Genomic DNA, 22383 nt, shown 5'->3' with positions numbered 1-22383 from the left:
GGGGGGCTCGATGCAAATGCAATTACTGTTTTTTTATGTAATATTTATTCGTTTTTATTTTGTTATGCATGTATTTTTATTTGTCTGTTTATTCATTCATTCAGTACTGACCAGACTGGCTTACTTACTCAATGAATGTGAAATCACGTTCACCGGAAAAATCGCTTTTATTTTGAAATCAGTGCGCTCTTACCGTAATGCTTACTGTATACACGTGGTGCAAAACAGAGTGGGCGTTGGCTTAACCGCAGCAAAGTATACGTGAGAAGTGAAAATAGTGACGTGTAATCTATAAAGAGCAGTGAAAATAACTTCCGTGGACATGGACTTGCATAAATACTTGTTGCGCATTGGGTTTGGGGGTCCAGCTGAGCCCAGCTTGGACGTCCTGCGATCGCTTCACACCTGTCACCTGCTTTCTGTGCCGTTTGAAGATCTCACAGTTCACAGCGGCGGACGAGTCCAACTTGAGCTGCCGCTTCTGTACGACAAGATCGTGAACCGGCGCAGAGGCGGATTCTGCTTTGAAAATAACGGCCTCTTCTCCTGGTTGCTGTCCACACTGGGCTTCCAGGTGACTCTGCTCTCCGGCCAGGTGAAGAATTTCATCACCGGCTGCTACGGACCACCTTTTGACCATTTGATCCTCATGGTGACCCTTGAGGGCCGGCGCTGGCTGTGCGACGTTGGGTTTGGGCCGCCAGGCTTCAGTACCCCGCTTTCACTGGAGACCAGTGGCCCCCAGGAGCAGGGGCACCGAGTTTACCGCATTAGAAAGGACAGGGACATGCACTTTCTAGAATGGCAACAGGAGGAAAACAGAGGTGCAGATGGAGACTGGAAAGAGATCTACAAGTTCACCCTTGATCCCAGGTGTCTGGAGGAATATACTGAGATGTGCCAATATCACCAGAGCTCCCCCTGGTCCATCTTTTTCTGCAAATCCTTCTGCACCGTTTTAAAACCAGGTGGAAGGATCACCTATATTGGTCACAGACTGATTACCACCACATTTCCCTGTGAGGGAACGGGGAGAGAGTTAAAAACCACAACCAGGGAACTTAAAGATGAGGAGATTCCTGTTATTTTGGCAGAGAAATTTGGAATTGTGCTCAATTCTCAGCTCATACCAAAGGATGAGGCGATAACACCACCCCCAGTCGTGTATTGACTGGGATTTCTTTCTTATTCTCTGATTCGCACATCATGCAAAAAGGTCTGAGTACAGTATAGAGTTGGGAAAGTTTGTGTCTCTAGTAGAATCCTGATCTTTGGACCATGGCACCACACGCAAATAGACCTGTAATCAACAATCAAACACACACTGTCACCAACACATGCAACAGAACAGATAAATTGTCAATTTGATTTAATAAATTATACATACACTTTTTAAGATGTACAATGGTCATTGCATTAATCCATATCCGTCTTTTTTTTTTTTGTAAGACAAAGTCTGCGTTCAAAGTATTTACACATGTACAATTATCAGGCAGCACTTTACAAAGCAAGGCATGAACGACAACGGAGACGTTGAGCTTCAAATCAAATTTCTAACCCTCACCCTCCTACCTACTCCGTTCGTCAGAGGGGGGGTTACTCATCTGTCCAGTGATTATAATACATTTTCCCATCCCACCTTTGATGGGCATGAAAGGGAATTCAAGAAAATTGAAACGACATCCATCAAAATCCACCAAGATCCACAGGAGATTCAAAAGGATTACGGCTGTTGAAAATCAAAAAGGGTGGGGGCCGGGGCGTGCGCAACGTAACAGGTGCAAAAAAATGTGGCAACGTGTGACACATAAATCTACTCTGCGACAGGGTTGGAGGGGGGGACCGAGCTTGCTCTTCCAGCTTTCCGTTCGTAGTTGACAAGCCTCTGGCCAACCAGGTACCTGCAAGGACAGAGATTCTCACAATATTAATACTATGATTCATATAAATTGGCACCTCTCTGAAAACTATAAATATATCCTTTTTAATTTACATCCTTGAAGCATTAATTAACATTTTGAAATCCTTACTTGTCGTTTTTAATGTGTTCATAGAGGCGTTTAAACTGTCGGATCTGGAAGGACAGGATGCCGATGAGCGAGACAACCATCAAGAGGAATGGGTAGATTCTCCTCTGCATTAGAATCTCCATCTCTGGGGTCACTCCTGCAAAAGCAATGCACTTTAGTTCTATATTGTTTAATTGAACCTCCCATTGGCTGACAATGTAGTCACTGCAACAGTCTACTAAGATAAAAGAAATGCAGCAATTTGCCTACACTGTTGGTGTTTTAAGTGGATTATTTAAGATGAGGTCAGTGCTTTATTTCACTTCCTTTGCAGATGAGATTCTATATATTACTTAGCTTATAAAAGTGCATTTACTCTTATATTTATCTAAGTATGGTGCTGCTGTTCTGCTGGTCTGGTCTGAAAACTAACAAACCAAGAAAAGGAAATGAAAGGTTTAAACAAATAACATTTCTAACTAATCTCCACGTACACGTGCTTGTGCACTCACCTACAGCCGGCACCACCCCAGCAGCGATCACATACGGCACACACAAGGACAGCAGCAGGACTGAGATGACTGGGGCTGCCAGTTTACGGATGATGAACTGGAGATCAATGTTGCGAATTCCGTTTGCATAAACCTAGGGAGAAAAATGTGGACTTATTATATAGCTAATTACAATTTAATGGCTCCACACAGAGGAATTACTGCAGGGCAGAATCCAAAGTGAGCTACCAAACAGCACAAATGGATGTTCAAACTGAAGGACAGACTAACCACTGAACTACCCTGATGCTTTTCTTATATACTATAAATAAAATGAACTATGGTCTAGAACCACATCATAGTCAAGATTTAATTCATGTTACTGATTCACTTCTTTCCAAGAGACTGAAATCTTAACAGTAATGGCTACTTGTTAGACGAAAGAATAATAAACAGCATCATAAAATCATGAAATGTGTAGCAATGTAATGAAAGAGTTGGTGCCTAATATCCACCTAAAACCCACCTGCTCAATAACAGTCTTCAGCCACCACTGAGGGCCCATCAGAGTGATGGCGGCAATGATTTTGGCATGGAGCACTCCAAGAGCCCAGTCCTGCAGATTACAAAGATATGTGGCAATGTTAAGGAACAAAATGGAAACACAATACCTACACAACAATTAACCTCTTAAAGAAAGTCTCAAAGACACGGGAGGGACAGGCAGACATAACCATACAACACAGACACACATTCATACCTGCCAGGGGTAGAAGAGCGGTGTTTGGTCCAGGGGTACCCTGAGTGGAGCCACAATAACCAGTTCAAACAGCAGGCCCAGCAGCAGCGGGATAACTCCAGCAACCAGCAGAGCAACAACCAGGGTCTTCAGGATCTGCAAAAACAAAGAAAGGGTGTAAAATTAACAGAATTAATCCTGAAACTCTAACAGATTAAGAGAACAAGTAAGGTCGTTTTAAGCCTTATACCCTTTAATGGTAACTTCAAAACTACTGCAGCACTGGCAGTGGAGTTAAAAACTCGAGTAGAGGCTACACAGCTGGGATATAACTAATAGGCAGATGGTGGCAAATTTCAGACATTGACTAATAAGCCAGTAATAAGTAACCAACCACTTAACAAAAACACTGCAGCCTTAGACGATCTAATGGCTGGAAAGAGAACAACTAATTACAGCACCACTCTGCTGCCAAGATTTGGTGTTTGCCAACAATGGAGGCAGGCTGCTCACTGATACGCACCATCAGTGTCCACTCCTGGACTTTGCGAATGATGACGGTGCGTCCCTGGGGCATCCAGGCCAGCAGCACGGTGACTCCACGGATAGACAGCCAGCAGACGTAGAGGCCACATGCGGCTGTGTACAGCTCGTGGATTTTAGAGTTTCCTGTCCAGAAGGACATCAGCCAGCGCCCGGTGAACACTGAAACACACGTGACAAAACATATTGTACGTGACCACACTACTCCCAACTTTACGGCGATCCATGAGTCTAGTTGCTAAAGATGTGAATTACTACTTAAGCTTAAAACCGAACTGGTTAAACAGCAGAGATGTGCATGTACATAGACACACCCTATAATTACAGATTGGGTGTAGGTCTACAAAGTAGAAACACATCTCACCTGGGAGGGTTAGGCACACCAGACTGGCCAACAACAGAGTGATGCACATGAACGCGATCAGCAACACAATCTGGGGAAAAAAGGGAACAGATATTATTTAATTTAGGGCACTGATCAAAATTGGGTATATTTTGTAATGATTCGCCATTTCCCTGCCAACACTGCAGAAATATGTATATACTACAGCTGAAGTATGTTGGACAACTACACCAGTGCACATGGGCATCAAGGCCTTTAACATTAGAAGGAGCAGTAAAATAACAGAGTTGACTTGTACAACCAAGGGCGTTGGCTCATTTCTAAATGCGTGTGGGAAACCACAAATATCATATAACCCCTAGTGGGTCTGTTTTTAAAACAAAACAAAAAAGAGACTATAAAAAACACCTACACTTTTAGTATTATGCTCACTTATGACTGATAATAAGGTACTCAGATGACTGTTAGTTTTGTGTATTATCACTTAAAGAGTATAACTTTAACTCTCTGCATTCCTGCTGCCTGCAACCATACCTTTGAGTGTTAGAGTAACTATAAATTAAGAGGGTGTAGCCTATTCCCAGCAGCCTTGGTAAAACATGTAACTAATTTTGTATTTGCATGAACAGCACTGCAAAGGTTCAAATGCTAGCTGGAATCCATGCATCTAAGAATTGTAAACAAACCAAGATTTCCAATTACTGGATATCAAACAAGTGAACAAGCACTTTAAAAAAACCCCAGTAATATCACATAAAATTGCCCAGAAACTGCAGCGATAAACGTTCAAAAGCCTGGGATATTCTCACCCTGAAAGGGAAGCGAAGGGGTCGGTGGTAGGGCTGGAAACCCACTGGCCCCCCTTGTTGCAGGATGGCCTGGTGGGCTGCATGTAGCCCCTCGCCAACAGCTGGGGCAGGGTTGTTATTGTTATTATGGTGACCGGGGGGAGGGTTATTATTGTTGTTGTTGTTCACAGGCTGGTTGGCATCGTTGTCCTCTTGCTCCCCAAGAAGGTAAGAGTGGAGGTCTCTGCGGAGGCAAAGAGGAGCGGTTGGTCGGTTACAGATAGCCAATATGAAAAAAAAAAAAAAAAAGTTTAAATATGTTACAGTTTATTCAGACTTGACTCACAGTAAATATCCAGCACTGACTGTCCAGGCTCTGACCAGGCCTTTCAGCCACTGCCGAGTGTGCCCCTGTTCCAGTAGAGCTGGCAGCACGACCTGAAGTAATAACAGCTCCAAAGACAGCTCGCTGACCGGGGCGTCGCTAAGGGGAAACAGGTGGACAGGGTCAGAAAAAGACATTTCAAGAGTGTGTGCCAGTGAATGCACCACATGGTGGCACAGAGCAGTACTTGGCAAAAATTGGCCTTTTGAGCAACTGTTTGCTTTTATGTTGAGTTTCATACAACAGACACTGAATAAGTCCCTACAACTCTACCATTCATGTTGGCAATAAGGCCAAAACATCCTCTTCAGCTCAAGATGTACTGCAGTAAGATGTAGTGGCTATGAGGCCTGAAGAGGAAGTGCTTTCACATTCCATGTCAGAGAGATAAAGCAGAGGCATTCACACAGTTTGTTGCTAAGTGACATATAATTCTGTTATGTCTGTGGTTACCTGTAGAGCATGACATTATATGGCAGGAAGGTGGGCAGCAGTAGTTTAATCAGCCTGATGGGAAGCCACAGCATGAGCAACACGATCGAGCCGAACACCACCACGGACAGGATGAACCGCCGCAGGTGTCTGTAAATGGGCAGGTGAATCATTTCCTGCACCGGGTTAAAATCCGGGTCATTGAGGTTTCTCAGAAACCACAGCACTCCAGGCCTCAACACCTGTTGAGACAAAAGACAAGATGTTATCGCAAGTTTTTTTTTTTTTTTTTTTTACCTCAGGTAAAATGATTTAGGAAAGCAATTACATAAGAAACATTTTGTTACCTCTCTCAGTAGGAGGATGAAAGAAGCAAAGTAGAAGACGTAGACCATTCCCACAAGCCAGTGCAGGAACATGGTGGTACCTGGGGCTGATTTAAAACTCAACTCTCTGTCTTTCAGGGAGGCATCAAACATCTCCTGCAGGAAGCAGAAAATAAAATGTTAAATAAAAATAGCATTTTGATTTTTTTGATTTGCATTCAGCATTGGTTCTAAGATGCTGCTTTCTAATTCCCTGTTTTTGCTCAGTGAATGCACAGTTGGCTAGATGATAAAATCTGTTATGAATAACATTTGCACCATATGCCATATGCTTAACAGATAAAAAAAAAAAAAAAAAACTCAATAATTTTCTGAGAGCACATGCAGGATGAAGTTAAGTCTCATTTTCCAGACTGGTATTGTTTATTGTGCAAGTGCTGCTGTTTGTATTCATTTAACTATGTCCTCAATATTTCGTATTTATTCCAACTTCTAAAAACAGCACTGCAGCAGAGACCAAACTAGCTTGTCATAATCACAGGTTCCTTTGAATTTGTGGAACAAACTGAAACGATAAAGATAGCTTATTCCACACAGTCCATTTTCAAGCCAATTAGATTTTTCCCCACAGGTAAACAGCTGCTGCAGAGAAGGAAGGATGTGGTTCACTGCTGTGAAAGCTGCTCCACCTGTTCTGAAGCAGGTTGAATGGTTTGGGACAGGATCATGAAAACATATCCACTGATGAGTAGCATAGGTGCCAAGCTCAGGTGGCAGCTGGGGGTGGAGAGGGATATTTGACGCCGTGACAGTCAGCGTCAAAGAGTGCAAACTGAGACAAAGGTTTACAGATGAGGGTGAGAACCACAACAACCTTGTTAAAAGCCACTTCAATGGGTATGTGACAGCCACCTCAACACTACTCTCATTTCAGCAACTCAACACAGACAAGGCATCAGTGAAATTACATGAAGACAGACGTATTCAGAAAATAGGGCTTGCTGTCACTGACTCTGGAGGAGGAACCCTTTCAGGCTTGTAGAAAACAAGGATACTATTTCAAGAAAAATATTTCTCTCTATAAAATACAGGACTGTCTCTGTAACTACATCAACTGACAATGAGAAGCAGAAAAGAAATAGAAACATTATACTAATTTCATAAAAAATGCAAACAAATGAGCTGGGGTTTGAGGAATGAGATGATTTGACACAGTAATAGAAAAAGTCGGAATAAGGAGCAGAGCATTAGTCTTACTAAAGAACAGATGTCAAGCCACCAGCCACAGATGAGTGGAAACACACCAATCTCCACAACAACCAGCAGAGAGACCTGTAATGGAAAGGGAAACATGTCTTAGCAACGGTTTACACATTATGTGTATAAACTGAAAACCTAAAAGCTCTATAAAATGTGTTGAAATACAAAAATAAATGTCGGAATATCAGCTATTTAATTTATTTATTCTGTGTCATACCATAATAAATGATTTCTATCCCTCGGCTTATATGTACGATTACAAGTAAAATCTAATTCAGTGTTATTTTCAGGTAGTAAATCTCAGTTAAGTGTATACTTCTGTCTATTTCAACTAAGGGCGGTGCTTTTGTGAGTTACACACAGTAGAAATGTACTTAGAGGCGACGTTACCTTGACAACAATGTAGCAGACTCCCAGGAGACGCCGGGAGCGCTGGAACCTGACCAGAGCAGCCAGTCCCTGACACAGCCATTAAGGATCAACACTGGCACCACACACACACACACACACACACACACACACACACACACACACACACACACACACACACACACACACACACACACACACACACACACACACACACACACACACACCCTACATCTGCACAGACCTAACAGAATAAATATAACATGCAATGTCTGGCCCTGTAATAGTGCGAGACTGTAGACTGTAGTTTTACATTTCAGTAGAGTGAAGGAGACTGATGTTGTTGGGTGGAAGGATACATGACAGAGGATGAGTGTCATTGCCAGCAGTATGTAGCCCACAATTGTAGTGATTAAGCCCTCGAAGTGAGAGGCTTGAACCTGAAGAAAAGTACAAGGCAGTGGTCAATAAATTAAAAGTATAATTAACTAGATACACTGATGCATAATAAAGCTAAGTGATTAAAGCAGAGACTTACATATTCCTCAAAGCCAAGACCGACAACAGAGAAGTGCCCAATGTGGTAGGGACAAAATGCTAAATAAAGAAAACCAGACACAACAACATTTTCCCACTGTAATAGCTAAACATCATTGCCAGAATTATATGATGAATAAGAGTTTAGTATATGTTATATATAGTATTTATTATTTAGTACAGTATACCCTGATGCTTATGCTTGTTTCAGTCTACTCACCAAAGACCAGGATGAAGAGTGTATTGAGAGACACTACCCAAAACACATGCTCCTATAAGGCAAAGACACAAAGATTTTACACACCGCTCATATAAAATATTCTTGGTGTAGAAAGCAAAAATGACAAAAATAGATTTAAAGACTTACCAAAAATACCAGTGAACCATCCAAGCCAAGCATCTAAACGGGAAATAGGGAAGAATTTTAAGTGTTTCATGTGACAGGATGAGTAACAGAAATGGCCAAATTAAACTTATGGGGTTTAGTATGCACAGGGGATGGGGGTGTTTGGAGACTAATTATGACATGCACATTTACCCTTTCCCAGGTGAGCTCCTCTGCTGCTCTGTCCCACTCCAAAGCATTCCAATTCATATCATCTGCAGAGACAGACAGCTTGAAATATGATGAAGGTTTCTACATTTATAACAGTCAGTACCTTAAAAAATATTTTATATAAACAGCATTAAGGGTGATTTCATCTAATTCAGTATCGCTGCTAAAATAAATTCTCATTGTAGCTTTCTGCTTGTCAGATGTCACTGTGTTTGTCTGGTCAAATGTTTTTGAGTCGGCTTTTAGGATGAAGGCAGAAAAATGTATTTTTTTTAATAAATGCTGTTTGTGTTACATTATTAATGTTGTTCGGGGAAAAATCAATTAAATGTGGAGTGCAAAGCAGGCTATTGTGTGACTTTTCCAGTGTATTCATTTAGCTGGAATAACAACAGATGGAATAATGTATAATACAATCACAATTCATTAGCAGCCCTTTTCGCCCCCAGCCTGCTGCAAAATCAGTCCATTAACCACAGTAAAACAAAACAAATAAGTGTGAAATGAGTGCTACGGGTAGCATTTTGACATGTTGTTATATCATTCTCAAATTAATTGCGATGGCAAATTGTGACTAAATAGGACCATTGTGGAGACTATTTGCATGCTCTAATGCCAGTGGTACTGTTTGTTCTAGAGTTTCTCAAAATTAAGACCTTAATCGTGATGTTCTGCTCCATTTCATTTGTATATGAACTGCACCACTTTTTCAGTGTTTTGTGATTTTAAGCCATTTAATTCTGAATGGCAAGGCATTTCATAATCTCCAACCTTGTGCTCCATTGTTGGGGTCCGCATCTTCAGCAGCTGCTCCCTCCTCTTCCTCCAGCTCTGGGTCATCGCCTTGGTCTGGGGGCACATCGGGTGGCTCAGGCTCTGCTTCGTTCTGGGCTGGGGGATCGGCAGGGGCTGGCTGGGCTGCAGGGGGCTCATCAGCCGCTCCCTGACCTGCGGCTTGTGCCTGAGGATGAGAGAGGTGGATCCATGGCTTTTATATGGGTGATTTTGTGTATATGTGTGTGATTAAGATTGGAGGTACAAGTGTGTGTGTCAGGGCAAGATACTGCAGAGTAGATGTAAGTGTTATGGTACTATTTGGTATTTAAATTGTGCACACAAGACATACAAAAGAACTCTATGCCCACCATCCATAATAAATGTGCTAACAAGTGCATACTCTCAGAAGGCAGCATTATTGAAAAGGTCTTACATTTAATGCTTTCCCTTTTGACTTTTTTTTAAATTAAAGATATTATTTTGGCTAATTGGAAATCAGTCGAGCAATGCACCTCATTGGCTTGTCCGGCAGCATTAGGTGGTGGCGGCTGGTGCTGCTCTAACCACTGGGGAGCGCCACCATGGACTATCTGTTCTCTGAGCCACACTAGACTGATAAATGCACACAGGGTGCAGGTGACGACGAAGCAGCCCTGAAGACAATCTGCAAGCAGGTTCTCTCTGCAGGAACGCAAACAAAAAACACATATACAAACAAAAAAATGAAATGGTCATTTATAACTAAGCTATAGGGAATTGAGGAGAATAAACAAGTAGAACACACTAGCTTCCATTAAGTTTAATATCACGCTTTAGTGTGCAGCGCTGGAGGATACTGATATCATCACTCACGTAGAGAGCATGTCCAATGGTAGTGTCAAAAGTGAGCTCACAGAGCCGGTAAACAGACACTTGTAGATGCGACCTGAGGCAAATAGAGGAGAAAAATACACTGGTGTCATTCTGCAGAGAGAAAATAAATTTTAAATATTTAAAACAACTTACATAATGTATGAGAATTAAATAGCCAAAACATTTTTTTACATTGGCCCCCCCACCTAAGTACAGTAGGGTTTATTTAGCTTAAAAACAGACGTATCCTGTTATGTAACAGCACTAAAGCTGTAAAACTCTTGATTGTATTAAACCCCAAACACGAGCTAATATGTAATGTTTATGTCACAGTTACTTCATCAATAACAGTATTATGTGCTCCAGAAAGGTGGAATGTATATTCAAGTTTCTACATCTGTACACAAAAGTGAGAAATTCCTTTCACCGGGACAGAAGAGCAGATGTGATGTGAAGTTACACTTAAGGTTAACATTCACTACAATGAGCATCTGCTTTCAACTGATAAGCTGCAATCAGAAAAAAAACAGTTATCACCCACTGCTCTAAGGAATCTGTTTATTAAGTGTCTTTGTGTGTACTACGTACATGCAGTGAGAGGAACCACCCCGAGCCATGCGAAGGCCACCAGTGTGTAATGGAACCAGTAGCGGATTGCCGTGCCCACGCTGGTCAGCAGGCCAGCACAAATGTCCTGTATGGGCAGACGCGAGGGCATGTCTGGGGAGTAGACTGAAGTGGAAAAATGGGAAAGAGTGAACCAAAGACATTTGAATAATTTTTTCTGGGCAATAATTTAATGTTTACAGAATTGGAAGTTTAAAAAATACTGTTTCTCAATATCTGAAATGGTTACATATAAAAGGGACTAATACCAAAAAAAAGAACCGTATAACCCCATCTGTAATGTTAGTTTGAGAAACTGTTAAAGTTGATGATCCATCAATGCCACAAACTTACTTGGTGTGAAAGCAAATCTGTGCTTGCATAATTCACAGTACTCCTTCCTGCTGTGCTTCAGCCACTGGACCAAACTGTAAATTAAAAAATTAAACAACATCACACATGAGCTGACAGAGCATTTTTATGTTTTAATCACACACAGTAGGCAGGGTGAAGACTAGCTTCTTACACAAACAGATTCATCACACTTTTTTGTGTGTAAATTTATGGAGACATATTGGGAAGCCAAACATGAATCTGAATAGCAATGGGTACTCACTGGTTCATTTAAATTAGACACTTTATAAACCCACTAAAAACATGTTTTAAAGTGGTGAATCTGTGTGCGTGTGTGTAGTAGCATTTGAAATTTCAAGTTCTGGCTTGGTACCAAATTTCAGTAGACTCTATAGGTCCCCAGGTTGGACATTTACACTCTTCCAAATGACAACCATGTGCAAGGACTTTGGATTAATGAGATTAAACTAAGTACTGTCACTAGAAACACTGCCTGTGCTGCAGATTTCAAACACAATCTCCGATATAGATTTTTGTGAGACAAAGGCAAACGCTTATGGTGTTAACCTAAGATTTTCTTTTTCATGGATACAACTGCTGTGACTACTCCAGGATATGACGTAATCAGGATGTAAGCTCAGCTCATAAGACCTCTCCAGGACCTCTGAACACAACAAACACTGACAATGAGGATTTATTATGTCTTAGTAATGGTAAGGTACTCACTCTCTGAAAAAGGGGTATCAGATTCTTCTGAGATGACTGTCAGCTTTTTGTGACATAGGCTAGGCCGTGGGATTAACAGCTGGGTTATGTAAGGGAGTCACTACACTAGCTGATTCCAACAGATCTGTGTCATTAGAACTACACAGACCATGGTTATACTTCAAGTTTCAATTGAACCTCACTAACATCATTCAAAGTTCCAATTGTGCCCCCCAGTTAAAAAATTACAAGCTTTAATACTATACTATAATCATGCAAGGTGCAAGTACAATCAGCCATTACAGAACACAGTTACTCCTTTGTGGTTCAGTTATGAAAAGTTGTATTGAGATCAGCAACAGCTGGGCTATCTGTGGGCAAAAGGCCATATGATGTATGAAGTGCAGCTCAAAATCTGATGTATTGGTTTCTAGAAATTCTAATATTTGTCTAGTATACAAAATATATTTCCCCATTTCATCACTGGTAAAGACTCTGACTTTGAATAACTGGAGAAGATGTAGCCTCTAGATCATTTAAAAAAAAGCTTAAGCTGAGTTGAACATGGGTTCAAATCAAACTGTCACAATACATATTGGTTACCTTGCTGTGGAAAGTTTGAGCACTACAATCCAGACACAATAGGCTGTTATTCTAAACTTTGTGGGGGTGACAATGAACCTATATGAACACAGACTGAGGTTTAACAGTTACCACAGAACAATCCAGGCCTGGCCTTTGCTTCTGCCTGGGGATTTCCATCCACCTGACCCTCTCGTAACCAGGATAGATGAGAACACAGCACTATCTCCAAAGTACCTGCCGCCGCTGGTACTCCATTCTGGAATACTATGTAACCTGGATGTGATTGAGGACGAACCTGTTCTGCATCCTTTTCACAATACTTCTATTACATTTCTAAGCAAGCCCTCACATTAAGAATAGTCATAGTGCACAATGTGAACTCCAAGTTATACAATTTCTTAGGACCCACCCTGACATAACAAAATCTGCTGTACGAAAAGGAAACTCCTGTTTCCAGATTACCTTGGTTTTTCAAATCAAGTGAAGGTATTTGCACTATACTGTTGTAATCTGATTATAACCCCCATGTAAACACAAATCCTGGTGTCTTTATTTAGACTATACGATTACAAATAACCTAGCTAACAAAGAATTTTTTTGAAGAAACCAGTGTCTTGACTTCGCACTTATATGCACAGGGCCAGGACAGGAATAACCAGGTTGAAAAAAAAAATGTAACACAAAACTAGGTTGAGTAAAAATGTCACAATCTGTTCTATGCAGTCTATTTTTGATTACAACCGTGCATAAGAACACTTAGGAAAGACACCAGTTTCAGTTTTTGGAGAAAGTATGAGTGAGGTTACTGTAAACTAGTGTGCTATTAGGGTGACTAATGCAACAAGTTAACACAATGTCTGACCTCACATTAGTGTCAATAGTCTTTTTTGTGCACGTGAACATTTAATAAAAGGGACAAGCTTTCTGGGGAGAGCAGGACTCTGGGTAGAAAGGGGGATGTCGCAAAATCATAATAATGACAGCTGTCAAAGGGGATAGAGACAGCCAATCGCACTTACCATTCCTGGTGGATAAACTTGATACTGCCAGTGCAGACACAGGGGTGGTACAGGGGTTTGTCTGGGGTCCCCTCAGAGCGGCACACACGACAAATATCCGCTTCACACACAAACACACATACATAAAGTAAGTATATGACAACCATTGCCAAAGCCAAGCAAAACAGACGTGCAGACAAAAGGTGTGTGTGGGGGAGGGGGGGTGTTAATAGACAGGTGTCTTTTGGATGGAGGAATCTAATTTAGAGTAATAAAGTCGCTCATCTTAGACACTTAGGTATGCAAGGTACACACATTTGAGTGAGTTAGAGAAACTTCGCTTATCTGTATGGCCATACATCAGGAGACTGATGACATCATCAGTAACTTCTGGTTCTTTCTATACTCTCTACTATAATACTGCTTTACAGTATGTTCTTACAATGAGCTCAGCTGCATTAAAACAACGTTTAGCAGTCTTCTCCCGTCTACCCGAATTAACCCCACACTACACTGACAGGCTATGAAGCAATGCTATTCTGCTAAGTTAACCACTAGCAGGCCAGCTCAGCAGAAGGCTTGGTTCTCGGTGATGCCCTGACGAAGCTAACGCTGGTTAACCCCAACAACAACAACAGACTTGCACGGTTATTTACCTTCTTCGGCAGTATCCATGTTGTACGCTAAACACCCGTCACCGTTACTTCCAGGAGTACCTTGTTCAGTGAACCCATCCACGACACAGACAATATCGTTTAGCTAGCTAGGTTAAGCTAGCGAGACGAGTGTATCCTTATGTGTCGGATGCATTGACAATCATAAAATGGTTTCCCCACAGAGTGACCACTGGCGATTGCTTCGTCGTGTCCTCTCACATCCAATCTGTATTCACCGCTTGACGAAATATTTTATGTCTTGTGGTGTAATTTATAATGTAAAACAACAGATCTGATAAACGTTACATCCTCCGTGTTGCTGAAATGACAGTTAAAACCTGGGAGACAAATGGCTAGCTAAGCTCGCTAACGCATGCGCTAACGTCACTACCTCCTGTCACAACAATTTTACTTTACCACGTCGGTTCAGGCTTTACGGCAGGGACTCTTCCACAACAACGGTCACGTGGTTAGTGAAGGGCAAAGTATGAATGATATTAATCTTTGAATATCGAATCACGAGAGGCTTGTTTCTATCCATGGGTAAAACACTGATGTGTATCTAAACTGGAGAAAATTATCTTTATTTCATCCCTCGTCCTCGCTGACATTTCTAGAAACTGCGTGTATCGCGGAGAACACATAACCATCAATATTGAACAGCGACATCTGCAGGATGTTACCTGAACCAACTACTCTATTTTACATAACGTTTGAGTTGCACCTGTAAGTAGAGGTGGACCAAAAGTTTGACTGGTCTTGTAAGAAATTTCTTTCTTGGTTTGGGTATTTTACTACAAAAACAATATGCTTAAAATGGCAAACCTCAGTTTGGAGCAATATGCACTTTTTGCAGTTTGTCTTTCATAATTGAATTGTTGTTGCTAAGTGCTACATTTAAATTTATTACTCCTTTTTTACCACCCTCCCTTAACCCTGCTTATTACTCCTTTAAAGTTAAGTAACCGATTATATGTCCTACAATTCCACTGGTATTGTTTTTGGTGTAAGAATAAATAGTGGTGAGCCTATTAACTACGTTTTGTTTAAATGTGTTAACCCGAGCACGGGAGGCTGTTGCACAGGGATTATGCGACTCATAGCAACGTAGATAATGAGGCATGATGGGGAAACTAAAGGAAACATTTTAATTGTGACATTAATAATAATTTAACTGAGCGCAACGTGTGGCCGGGCACGAACTGCTACTGTCGTACCAGCTGCTAATATCAGCGGCGCCGTGGCTTAGTTGGTTAAAGCGCCTGTCTAGTAAACAGGAGATCCTGGGTTCGAATCCCAGCGGTGCCTTTTGAGAAGCGCACCTGAAGGTGATCTTTGGAGGACAGTTGTTATCAGTCACACTAGCAACTCTACAGTTGCATTTTTGTCAGTGTTTCACTTGGTGTTGAGCGTCACAAGTCACAAGTCAGGCGTGCCAGAAATACAGGAGGGTCTTTGTGTCTGCAAGAATTCATTGTAACACGCACATACACACGTAGAAGACAAAATGATATCCAATTTAGAATTTATTAAAAATGAACAGAAACTGATATTTAATTTTCAAAATGTAAATATCAACATATGTAAGTTGCACATTTATCACAGTCAATCAAACAATCAATCAATCAATCGATAAATCAGTTAATCGAGGTGCTACATACAAGGTGTTTGCGAAAGACAGCAACGTCGTTTTCTTCTGGTATGGAGTCCACCATCCAACTGTTCATAGTATAGCCTATTTTGTAAAGTCGAAAGTAGAAGCTTACAGCTTTTATTTTGAAGGCCAAGGCTGGAATTTCATTCCTATCTACTTCGATCACAGGAACTTTACAATCACCGACTTAGACTCTGGATAAACTTTTTGAGCCCTGCAAAACACTTTTCATCGGTAAACAGCACGGTACGTCTATGATCTTTGCAAGCTGATTTTCAAGTGCATTTCCAGTGGTAAAATTCTTTTGTTTGAGACAAAGATGAGGCACTGGAAAAAGGTTATAGAGCAGTTTGTACGAATTGCTTTGTCATTGTGTTGCGCAAATGCTTTTATAATCATAAACAAGTAACCTTCAGATCTGCGCGCTGGTCAGAGAAATGTTCATTTTACTGTGTGTCCAAATCCACCTGTGCTGTTTTCACTTCATAGCTGACTTTGTGTCTGTCTGTCTGTCTGTCAGCAGATGGCAAATGAAGCCAACCCATGCCCCTGTGATATTGGCGATCGGATGGAATATGGAGGGCTCGGCCAGGAGGTTCAGATAGAGCACATAAAAGCTTATGTAGTCAAGCCATCCACTGCATCTGACAAGGCCATTATTGTCATACAAGACATCTATGGGTGGCAGCTTCCCAACACCAGATACATGGCTGACATGCTGGCTGCCAATGGATACATGTATGTAACAGAAAGGGTGCATAGTGATAGTCATACAGTGGGGTCAGATCTAGTTTCATATGATTAGTTATTGGGTTTTTAGTGGATGAGTCTAATCCAGAATCTTGTAAATCTTCTGAGCCTGTCTGATCTGTAACAGTGATTTCTTCTGCCACTGTTTTGCTCTGAGCAGTGCTGTTTGTCCAGACTTCTATGTTGGAAAGGAGCCGTGGAGTCCATCACATGACTGGTCCACATTTCAGGAGTGGCTTGAGGACAAAAAGCCAACCAACATAAACAAGTAACTAAGCATTTTTCAGTTTATTTAGCACCTGATATCCCAGTTGAAAGCTGGAACCTCTTAGGTCATTAAGTGGAGCAACTGTTGATATGATGTGGAATTCTGACTGGCTTGCTGATTAATCAGAATTGTGAGAATATTCATTCACAAACCCGGAATAAGGGTCTGATTTGAGTGTTGACCATTGTAAGAAATTCTTCCCAGGGAGGTGGATGCAGTGCTGAGGTTCCTGAAGGACCAGTGTGGGGCCAAACGCATTGGAGCAGTGGGCTTCTGCTGGGGAGGGGTTGCCACACATTACCTTGCTCTGCAGTATCCAGAGGTCAAAGCTGGAGTGTCGGTTTATGGTATGCCATTGCAATGTGGTAGTTAATTCACTGTGTATCAAGGTAGGAGAACATGTACTATGTTTTCTGCACAGCGGTTTTTAAAACAGGGTTATGTTATGGGGGTTATGTGATGCTGTACAGGGATCATCCGTGAAAGGGAGGACAGGTATGAGCTGAAGAGTCCCACGCTGTTCATCTTTGGGGAGAAAGATGAGGTTATCCCACTGGACCAGGTGAGTATGTGTAAACTCTGTAGCTTTTATACTTATTTTACAGATCAATGCGAATGGTATAACCTGCCGAATGGCAACAGAAATGCTGTACTGCAATGCTATAGTCTCTGCCATGTTACCACTAATAACCTGTGCTTACATCCTTATGCTGTTCAGGTGAATGCCCTTGAAGCAAAGCTGAAGGAGAAATGCACAGTGGACTACAAAGTGAAGATCTTCCCTGGTCAGACTCATGGTTTTGTCCACCGCAAGAGAGAGGACATCAACCCTGCAGACAAACCCAGTATCCAAATGGCCAGAACAGACATGCTCAACTGGCTCAACAAGTACATGTAAAAGAAAAGGTCAGACTCAGCACAGGAGTCAGTTACATGTGGTAATGGAGCAGAAATTTGGTGCCTTTAATCACATTTCTATACACATGCTGAACCAACTTTTACAGCCGTGATGAAAATCTTACAAGGGCAAATTTCAAGGTGCTATTTAGAGTGACTGGTGATTGTTTCCTAAATGTTCTATATTTTGTTCGTCCAGGTGATATCTGCATTTTCCAGATAACTAAAAAACTGTGATTTTTTTTATCTTAACGAAATATGAATTAATATTGTTGAGCCAATTATGTTAAGTGCTTTTGCTTTGTGGAACCTGTATGGATACTGTTGTGTTAATGTCAGATTTGCAAGCTTTCAATAATGTTTAATATGTAGTAAGATTCCCCTTTATGCATTATCTTGCCAAATATTTACTTTCAATTTCTATGAGATGTGATGTAAACCTAACATGGAATACATAAATAAATGAAGTATTATCAATTTCAACACTGGAAGCTTGAAATCAGAACTACAGAGTCTGAAATTTTCAACAGACCAACATTTTAATGGTGACTTCTGCTACTATAACAGCTTGACCGTTTCGTATCAAATGATAAATAGCAATTTGCAGTGCGGTTTGGACATGGTGCTCGGGGAAGTGCCTAAAACCTCTAGAACAGCACAAACATTTTTAGGCGTTCTAGAGCGCAGCCGAGCCTTACGGTGTTCAGGAGGGCTTTAGTCTTCGCTCTCCCCCTGGCTTCGGATGTCGTCAATCTTTAGGATCATCTTGACCACCTGAGCAGCGAGCAAGATCTGCTGCTTCTTGCCAATCAGGGTCTCGATCACATGTTGCTGCTTCATGTCTGTGTAGGGGCAAACAAAAGAGAAATTAAGTGTGTAATTTCATCTCGCTCTGACATGATACTCACTTTTCTGAACAAAAGACTGCTAGTCCACTGGACTGTGTAGTTTTCAGTTGGAATAAAAGGTACGTCATTCAAGATCACTGCATTCCTCACCATTGGTGTTGTTGTGCAGACAGTCGATGCCGAGGAAGGGGTTGCTCTCTTTGACCTGTCTGGCTCTGACCTCTGTCATGGTCTGGATAGGGTTCAGCCCACTATTCTCAGCCAATGCCATTGGGATTACCTCTAGAGCATCAGCAAACGCCCTCATGGCATACTGCTCCAGTGATGGGCACTAAGAAGGAAAGAAGAAGAAATTACAGAGGATTTAAGCAGCAATATGAGCATCAGCATATTTATTCTAATGGTATGAGCAAATACTCAGAAAGTTATTATTTCTTTAATATTGCTTTTTTTTCTTTTGCTACTCACTTTATCTGCAGCCTCGTTGACAGCCAGGGCACATGCAATCTCTGAAGCTCCTCCTCCGTACACAACACGGTTGTCTCTGACCAGATTGCGAATTACACACAGAGCATCATGGAGAGCACGCTTGGCCTCTTCGATGATCTATTAATGAGACACATGAAATAATCAATAAACCAACAGGGATAGAGCAACATAATTTACACAGTAAACAGAGTTATAAGTTACACCTTTGCTTACCATTTTGTTGCCTCCACGGATGAAAATGGTAACTGCCCTGGTATTTTTGCACTCCTGGATAACCAGCATGCGGTCCTTTGTAGTTCCAAAGGAGATCTCCTTCACCACACCGGCCAAGCCAAGCTTCTCTGGTGTCAGCTCACAGAATCTCGGCACGATGCGGCCTCCTGTGGCGATGGCGATCAACTGCACAGGAACACAAATGACACTGTACACTCAAACACTAACAAATTTTGTGCAATATCCTCTACTCATCTGCATCATGTGGTCATAATATACATGACTGATTGAGGTGATGAAGGAAGTGAAAGTATTTTATTAATAATTATATTTTGTTAAAGGAGTTCTGTCATGTGACAAACGTCTCGCACCTCGATCTCAGGCCCTCCGACCCAACGCACGGCTGGCAGCTCATTCTGCAGCAGAAGGTGGTTGGCTTCATCATCAAAGCCCCACTGGCAGATGGCCAAGTTAGCCCCATTGCTTTTGACCTAAAAGAGGCATACAAGAGTACATTTTAAGGTTAACCGTAACTGTATGTTCCAGTGAAGGTGTTTAAAGTTCAGTTGCAGTTAGTTAGATGCTGTAGTACTAACCTGTTGGATCATCTCCTCAAACTTCTCCTTTTCATATTTCTGGAGCGCTTTGTAGTCCTCCACAGATGTCACATCCAACTTATGCTTGGTCTTGGGCTTAGGAGGCTCAAACGGGCAGGTGAGGATAGCAATTTTAACATCTTTCAGAACCTGAGTGGCGACAAAGAAAATGTTGTGTTAGCAATATTATCATGGGTTTTTGTGATAATAGATATATGTTAGACATACACATAATTTTGTTTTTCCATATATAGAGCCAAGTATTTGTTTCTATTTGCAACTATAAGCAGACACATCCCCTGAGAATGAAATTTGTCCTCACTCATACCTTGGGCATCTGAGGGTGGCTGAACTCCTTGTCAACTATGACTCCCTTGATGAGCTGTGTGTCTTCCAGCTTGCCTCCCACCTTGCCCTCCATCTTGATAAGCTCAAAGTCAACATCCTTCCTCTCCAGGTCAGCCACAGTGAGGATGGCATTCACTGCAATCTCTGCCATCTGTCTGTGGCACCGGTTGATACTGAAAAACAACAGAAGAATTTTAAGATAAAAGTATCTAGGAAGATCTTGCCTTATCCAGTTAATTGTATTGTGGCTACATAAAAACAATCCAACACTCTTGTGTCTAGAACACTCACACTTTGGATCCCAGTGTTGTCATGGCAGTCTGAATGAGCGGCTCTGTGTTATTGGGATCGTAAGGGAAGGTTTCTGCAATTTTGTCAAGCTGCTCGATGGCAATGCGTGCGGCCTGGTCATAACCGTCAGAGATCCTGATGGGGTGGATTCCACGGTCCAGCAGCTGCTCAGCCTGCTCAAGCAGAGCCCCAGCCAGCACTGTGGAGAAAGAGTGAAAACAAAACAATCACCAACCATAGGCGTAATTTGAGAAGATAACACATTGTCTTGATCTGCTACAACAATATCAGTGATGTTACATACGCAGTGTAAATTGGATCTAGCATATGCCTAGTGCATAGTTTGTTTTCCCATCTTCCCTTCCCGTACCAACAACTCCAGTGGTTCCATCACCAATCTCATCATCCTGGGACTTGGCCAGCTCAACCATAAGCTTGGCAATCTGGTGGTCCACGTCCATCATGCTGAGAATAGTGGCTCCATCATTGGTGACAGTCACTTCTCCATCCCTGTCAACCATCATCTTGTCCAGACCTAGATGCAAACATGGAAAAATGGTTTAGTAAACGTACCGCTTGTGATGTCTGAAACAGGGTTATAATCAAACTCACAATTGTATGTGGGAGGGAAATTTACAAGTACTGGTCAAATATAATTAATTTCAATATACTACACAGCAGCTCAGCATCCAAGACGTCATCACATCTCAAATAATTCACCATTTTGACAGTTTGATCAGAGGAAGTCAAATGTGGCTGCACTGCATTGGTTTATACTCACCATTAGGTCCCAAAGAGGTTTTAAGCGTTGATGCAACTGCCTTGGCTGCCATAATGTGAGACTGCAAAATACAAACATGACAATCAGTTAAATAATGTCTCTCTTGAATGTTACATCTTAGACAGACAGAAGCTGTCATCTGCGAGAACGCTTCAACAGAGTACGGTGGGAATGCTGTGCATCAATAATGACCATTTTGGGCACAGCCCTATGCTACACAGCAACACCCCCTGCTCAACGCATTACAGAAAGCACATGGGCCTCATGTTAGCATGACTAGCTAATCCTTTAACTCATGCTATTCTCTTGTGCCAACATCTTAACTTCCCAGTTAGGTACACATTTATGAATAAAAGCTTTGGATATTAACAAATATCACGTATGCTTAACACTATGCGCGCCCAACGTCATGCGATTAATAGCAAATAAATAACTTGCTAACCAACATGCCACGGTTGTGTCTCGCTAGCTAGCCCATTGTACCTTCAATGCGTCAATGCCCGATAACCGTGTCTTCTTGTCCTGGTCCTTAATGATGATGAAAGGCCTCCCATACTCATCGAAAGCTAGTGTCCCTAACGTGGACATGTTGACCGAGGGATCCAGACACTTAATAAGTGTTTAACTGATCAAATAATGAGTTTTAATGATGTAAATCTGGAGTGTGGCTAAGCTGAGAGCCGCACGGGTCTGCCGGCGACTTCTGGAAGGCTCCACGGGCGGGGAGGGCGGAACCAAGTAGTCTCAAGTGCTTTTTTACTGTTTTAAATGTAAGCCCTCTGTTCTTCAGGAGGACAAGTTTCAGGTAATTTAACCATATTGACACGATCCCGAATAATCATCAAGTTTTTCATACATAATATTTAAAAGTTGGAACTCAAAAAAATGTATATTCTGAAAAGTGGTGTCTTCCGATCACGTTCAGTCTCGCGCGAAT

The 22383-nt window shown here is 41.7% G+C and overlaps 4 protein-coding genes and 1 non-coding gene across 6 annotated transcripts; 3 read left to right on the top strand and 2 right to left on the bottom strand.

Annotated features, from left to right (window-relative positions):
• The first annotated feature begins 267 nt into the window (after nt 1-267).
• Nucleotides 268-1461, top strand: LOC121200252 (arylamine N-acetyltransferase, pineal gland isozyme NAT-10-like). The gene has a single exon (XM_041065416.1). It carries the CDS (start codon nt 323-325, stop codon nt 1169-1171), a length of 849 nt encoding a protein of 282 aa, XP_040921350.1. The 5' UTR covers nt 268-322; the 3' UTR covers nt 1172-1461.
• Nucleotides 1355-14707, bottom strand: LOC121200249 (E3 ubiquitin-protein ligase MARCHF6). The gene is made up of 25 exons (XM_041065411.1): nt 14312-14707; nt 13677-13776; nt 11368-11441; nt 10996-11139; nt 10408-10480; nt 10068-10236; nt 9550-9739; nt 8761-8822; nt 8590-8622; nt 8443-8494; nt 8224-8282; nt 8045-8125; nt 7707-7775; nt 7314-7388; nt 6078-6212; nt 5752-5972; nt 5260-5397; nt 4935-5157; nt 4147-4216; nt 3763-3944; nt 3261-3395; nt 3027-3116; nt 2522-2654; nt 2031-2166; nt 1355-1901 (listed from the first exon to the last, which is right to left on the bottom strand). The coding sequence occupies exons 1-25, from the start codon at nt 14328-14330 to the stop codon at nt 1814-1816; spliced, it is 2751 nt and encodes a 916-aa protein (XP_040921345.1). The 5' UTR covers nt 14331-14707; the 3' UTR covers nt 1355-1813.
• Nucleotides 14708-15545: 838 nt separating this feature from the next.
• trnat-agu lies at nt 15546-15619 on the top strand. The gene has a single exon. It is a non-coding gene; the product is annotated as a tRNA-Thr (tRNA).
• A 462-nt stretch (nt 15620-16081) lies between these two features.
• cmbl (carboxymethylenebutenolidase homolog (Pseudomonas)) lies at nt 16082-18340 on the top strand. Of its 2 annotated transcripts, none has more exons than XM_041066030.1 (6): nt 16082-16211; nt 16489-16703; nt 16876-16983; nt 17188-17330; nt 17454-17545; nt 17702-18337. In XM_041066030.1, the coding sequence occupies exons 2-6, from the start codon at nt 16489-16491 to the stop codon at nt 17879-17881; spliced, it is 738 nt and encodes a 245-aa protein (XP_040921964.1). In that variant the 5' UTR covers nt 16082-16211; the 3' UTR covers nt 17882-18337. The 2 variants fall into 2 exon arrangements, with proteins under 2 accessions (XP_040921964.1, XP_040921965.1); XM_041066031.1 differs by having other exon boundaries at nt 16126-16211; nt 16486-16703; nt 17702-18340.
• Nucleotides 18341-18405: 65 nt separating this feature from the next.
• Nucleotides 18406-22158, bottom strand: cct5 (chaperonin containing TCP1, subunit 5 (epsilon)). The gene is made up of 11 exons (XM_041066029.1): nt 21930-22158; nt 21447-21507; nt 21036-21200; nt 20666-20864; nt 20355-20547; nt 20027-20176; nt 19802-19921; nt 19431-19616; nt 19197-19334; nt 18879-19059; nt 18406-18722 (listed from the first exon to the last, which is right to left on the bottom strand). The coding sequence occupies exons 1-11, from the start codon at nt 22032-22034 to the stop codon at nt 18595-18597; spliced, it is 1626 nt and encodes a 541-aa protein (XP_040921963.1). The 5' UTR covers nt 22035-22158; the 3' UTR covers nt 18406-18594.
• Nucleotides 22159-22383: the final 225 nt, after the last annotated feature.

The sequence above is a fragment of the Toxotes jaculatrix genome, chromosome 20 (genome assembly GCF_017976425.1).
Source record: "Toxotes jaculatrix isolate fToxJac2 chromosome 20, fToxJac2.pri, whole genome shotgun sequence".
Classification (NCBI taxonomy): domain Eukaryota; kingdom Metazoa; phylum Chordata; class Actinopteri; family Toxotidae; genus Toxotes; species Toxotes jaculatrix.
Note: the sequence above shows the minus strand (reverse complement) of the source record. Positions and strands in the feature narration are given on the sequence as shown.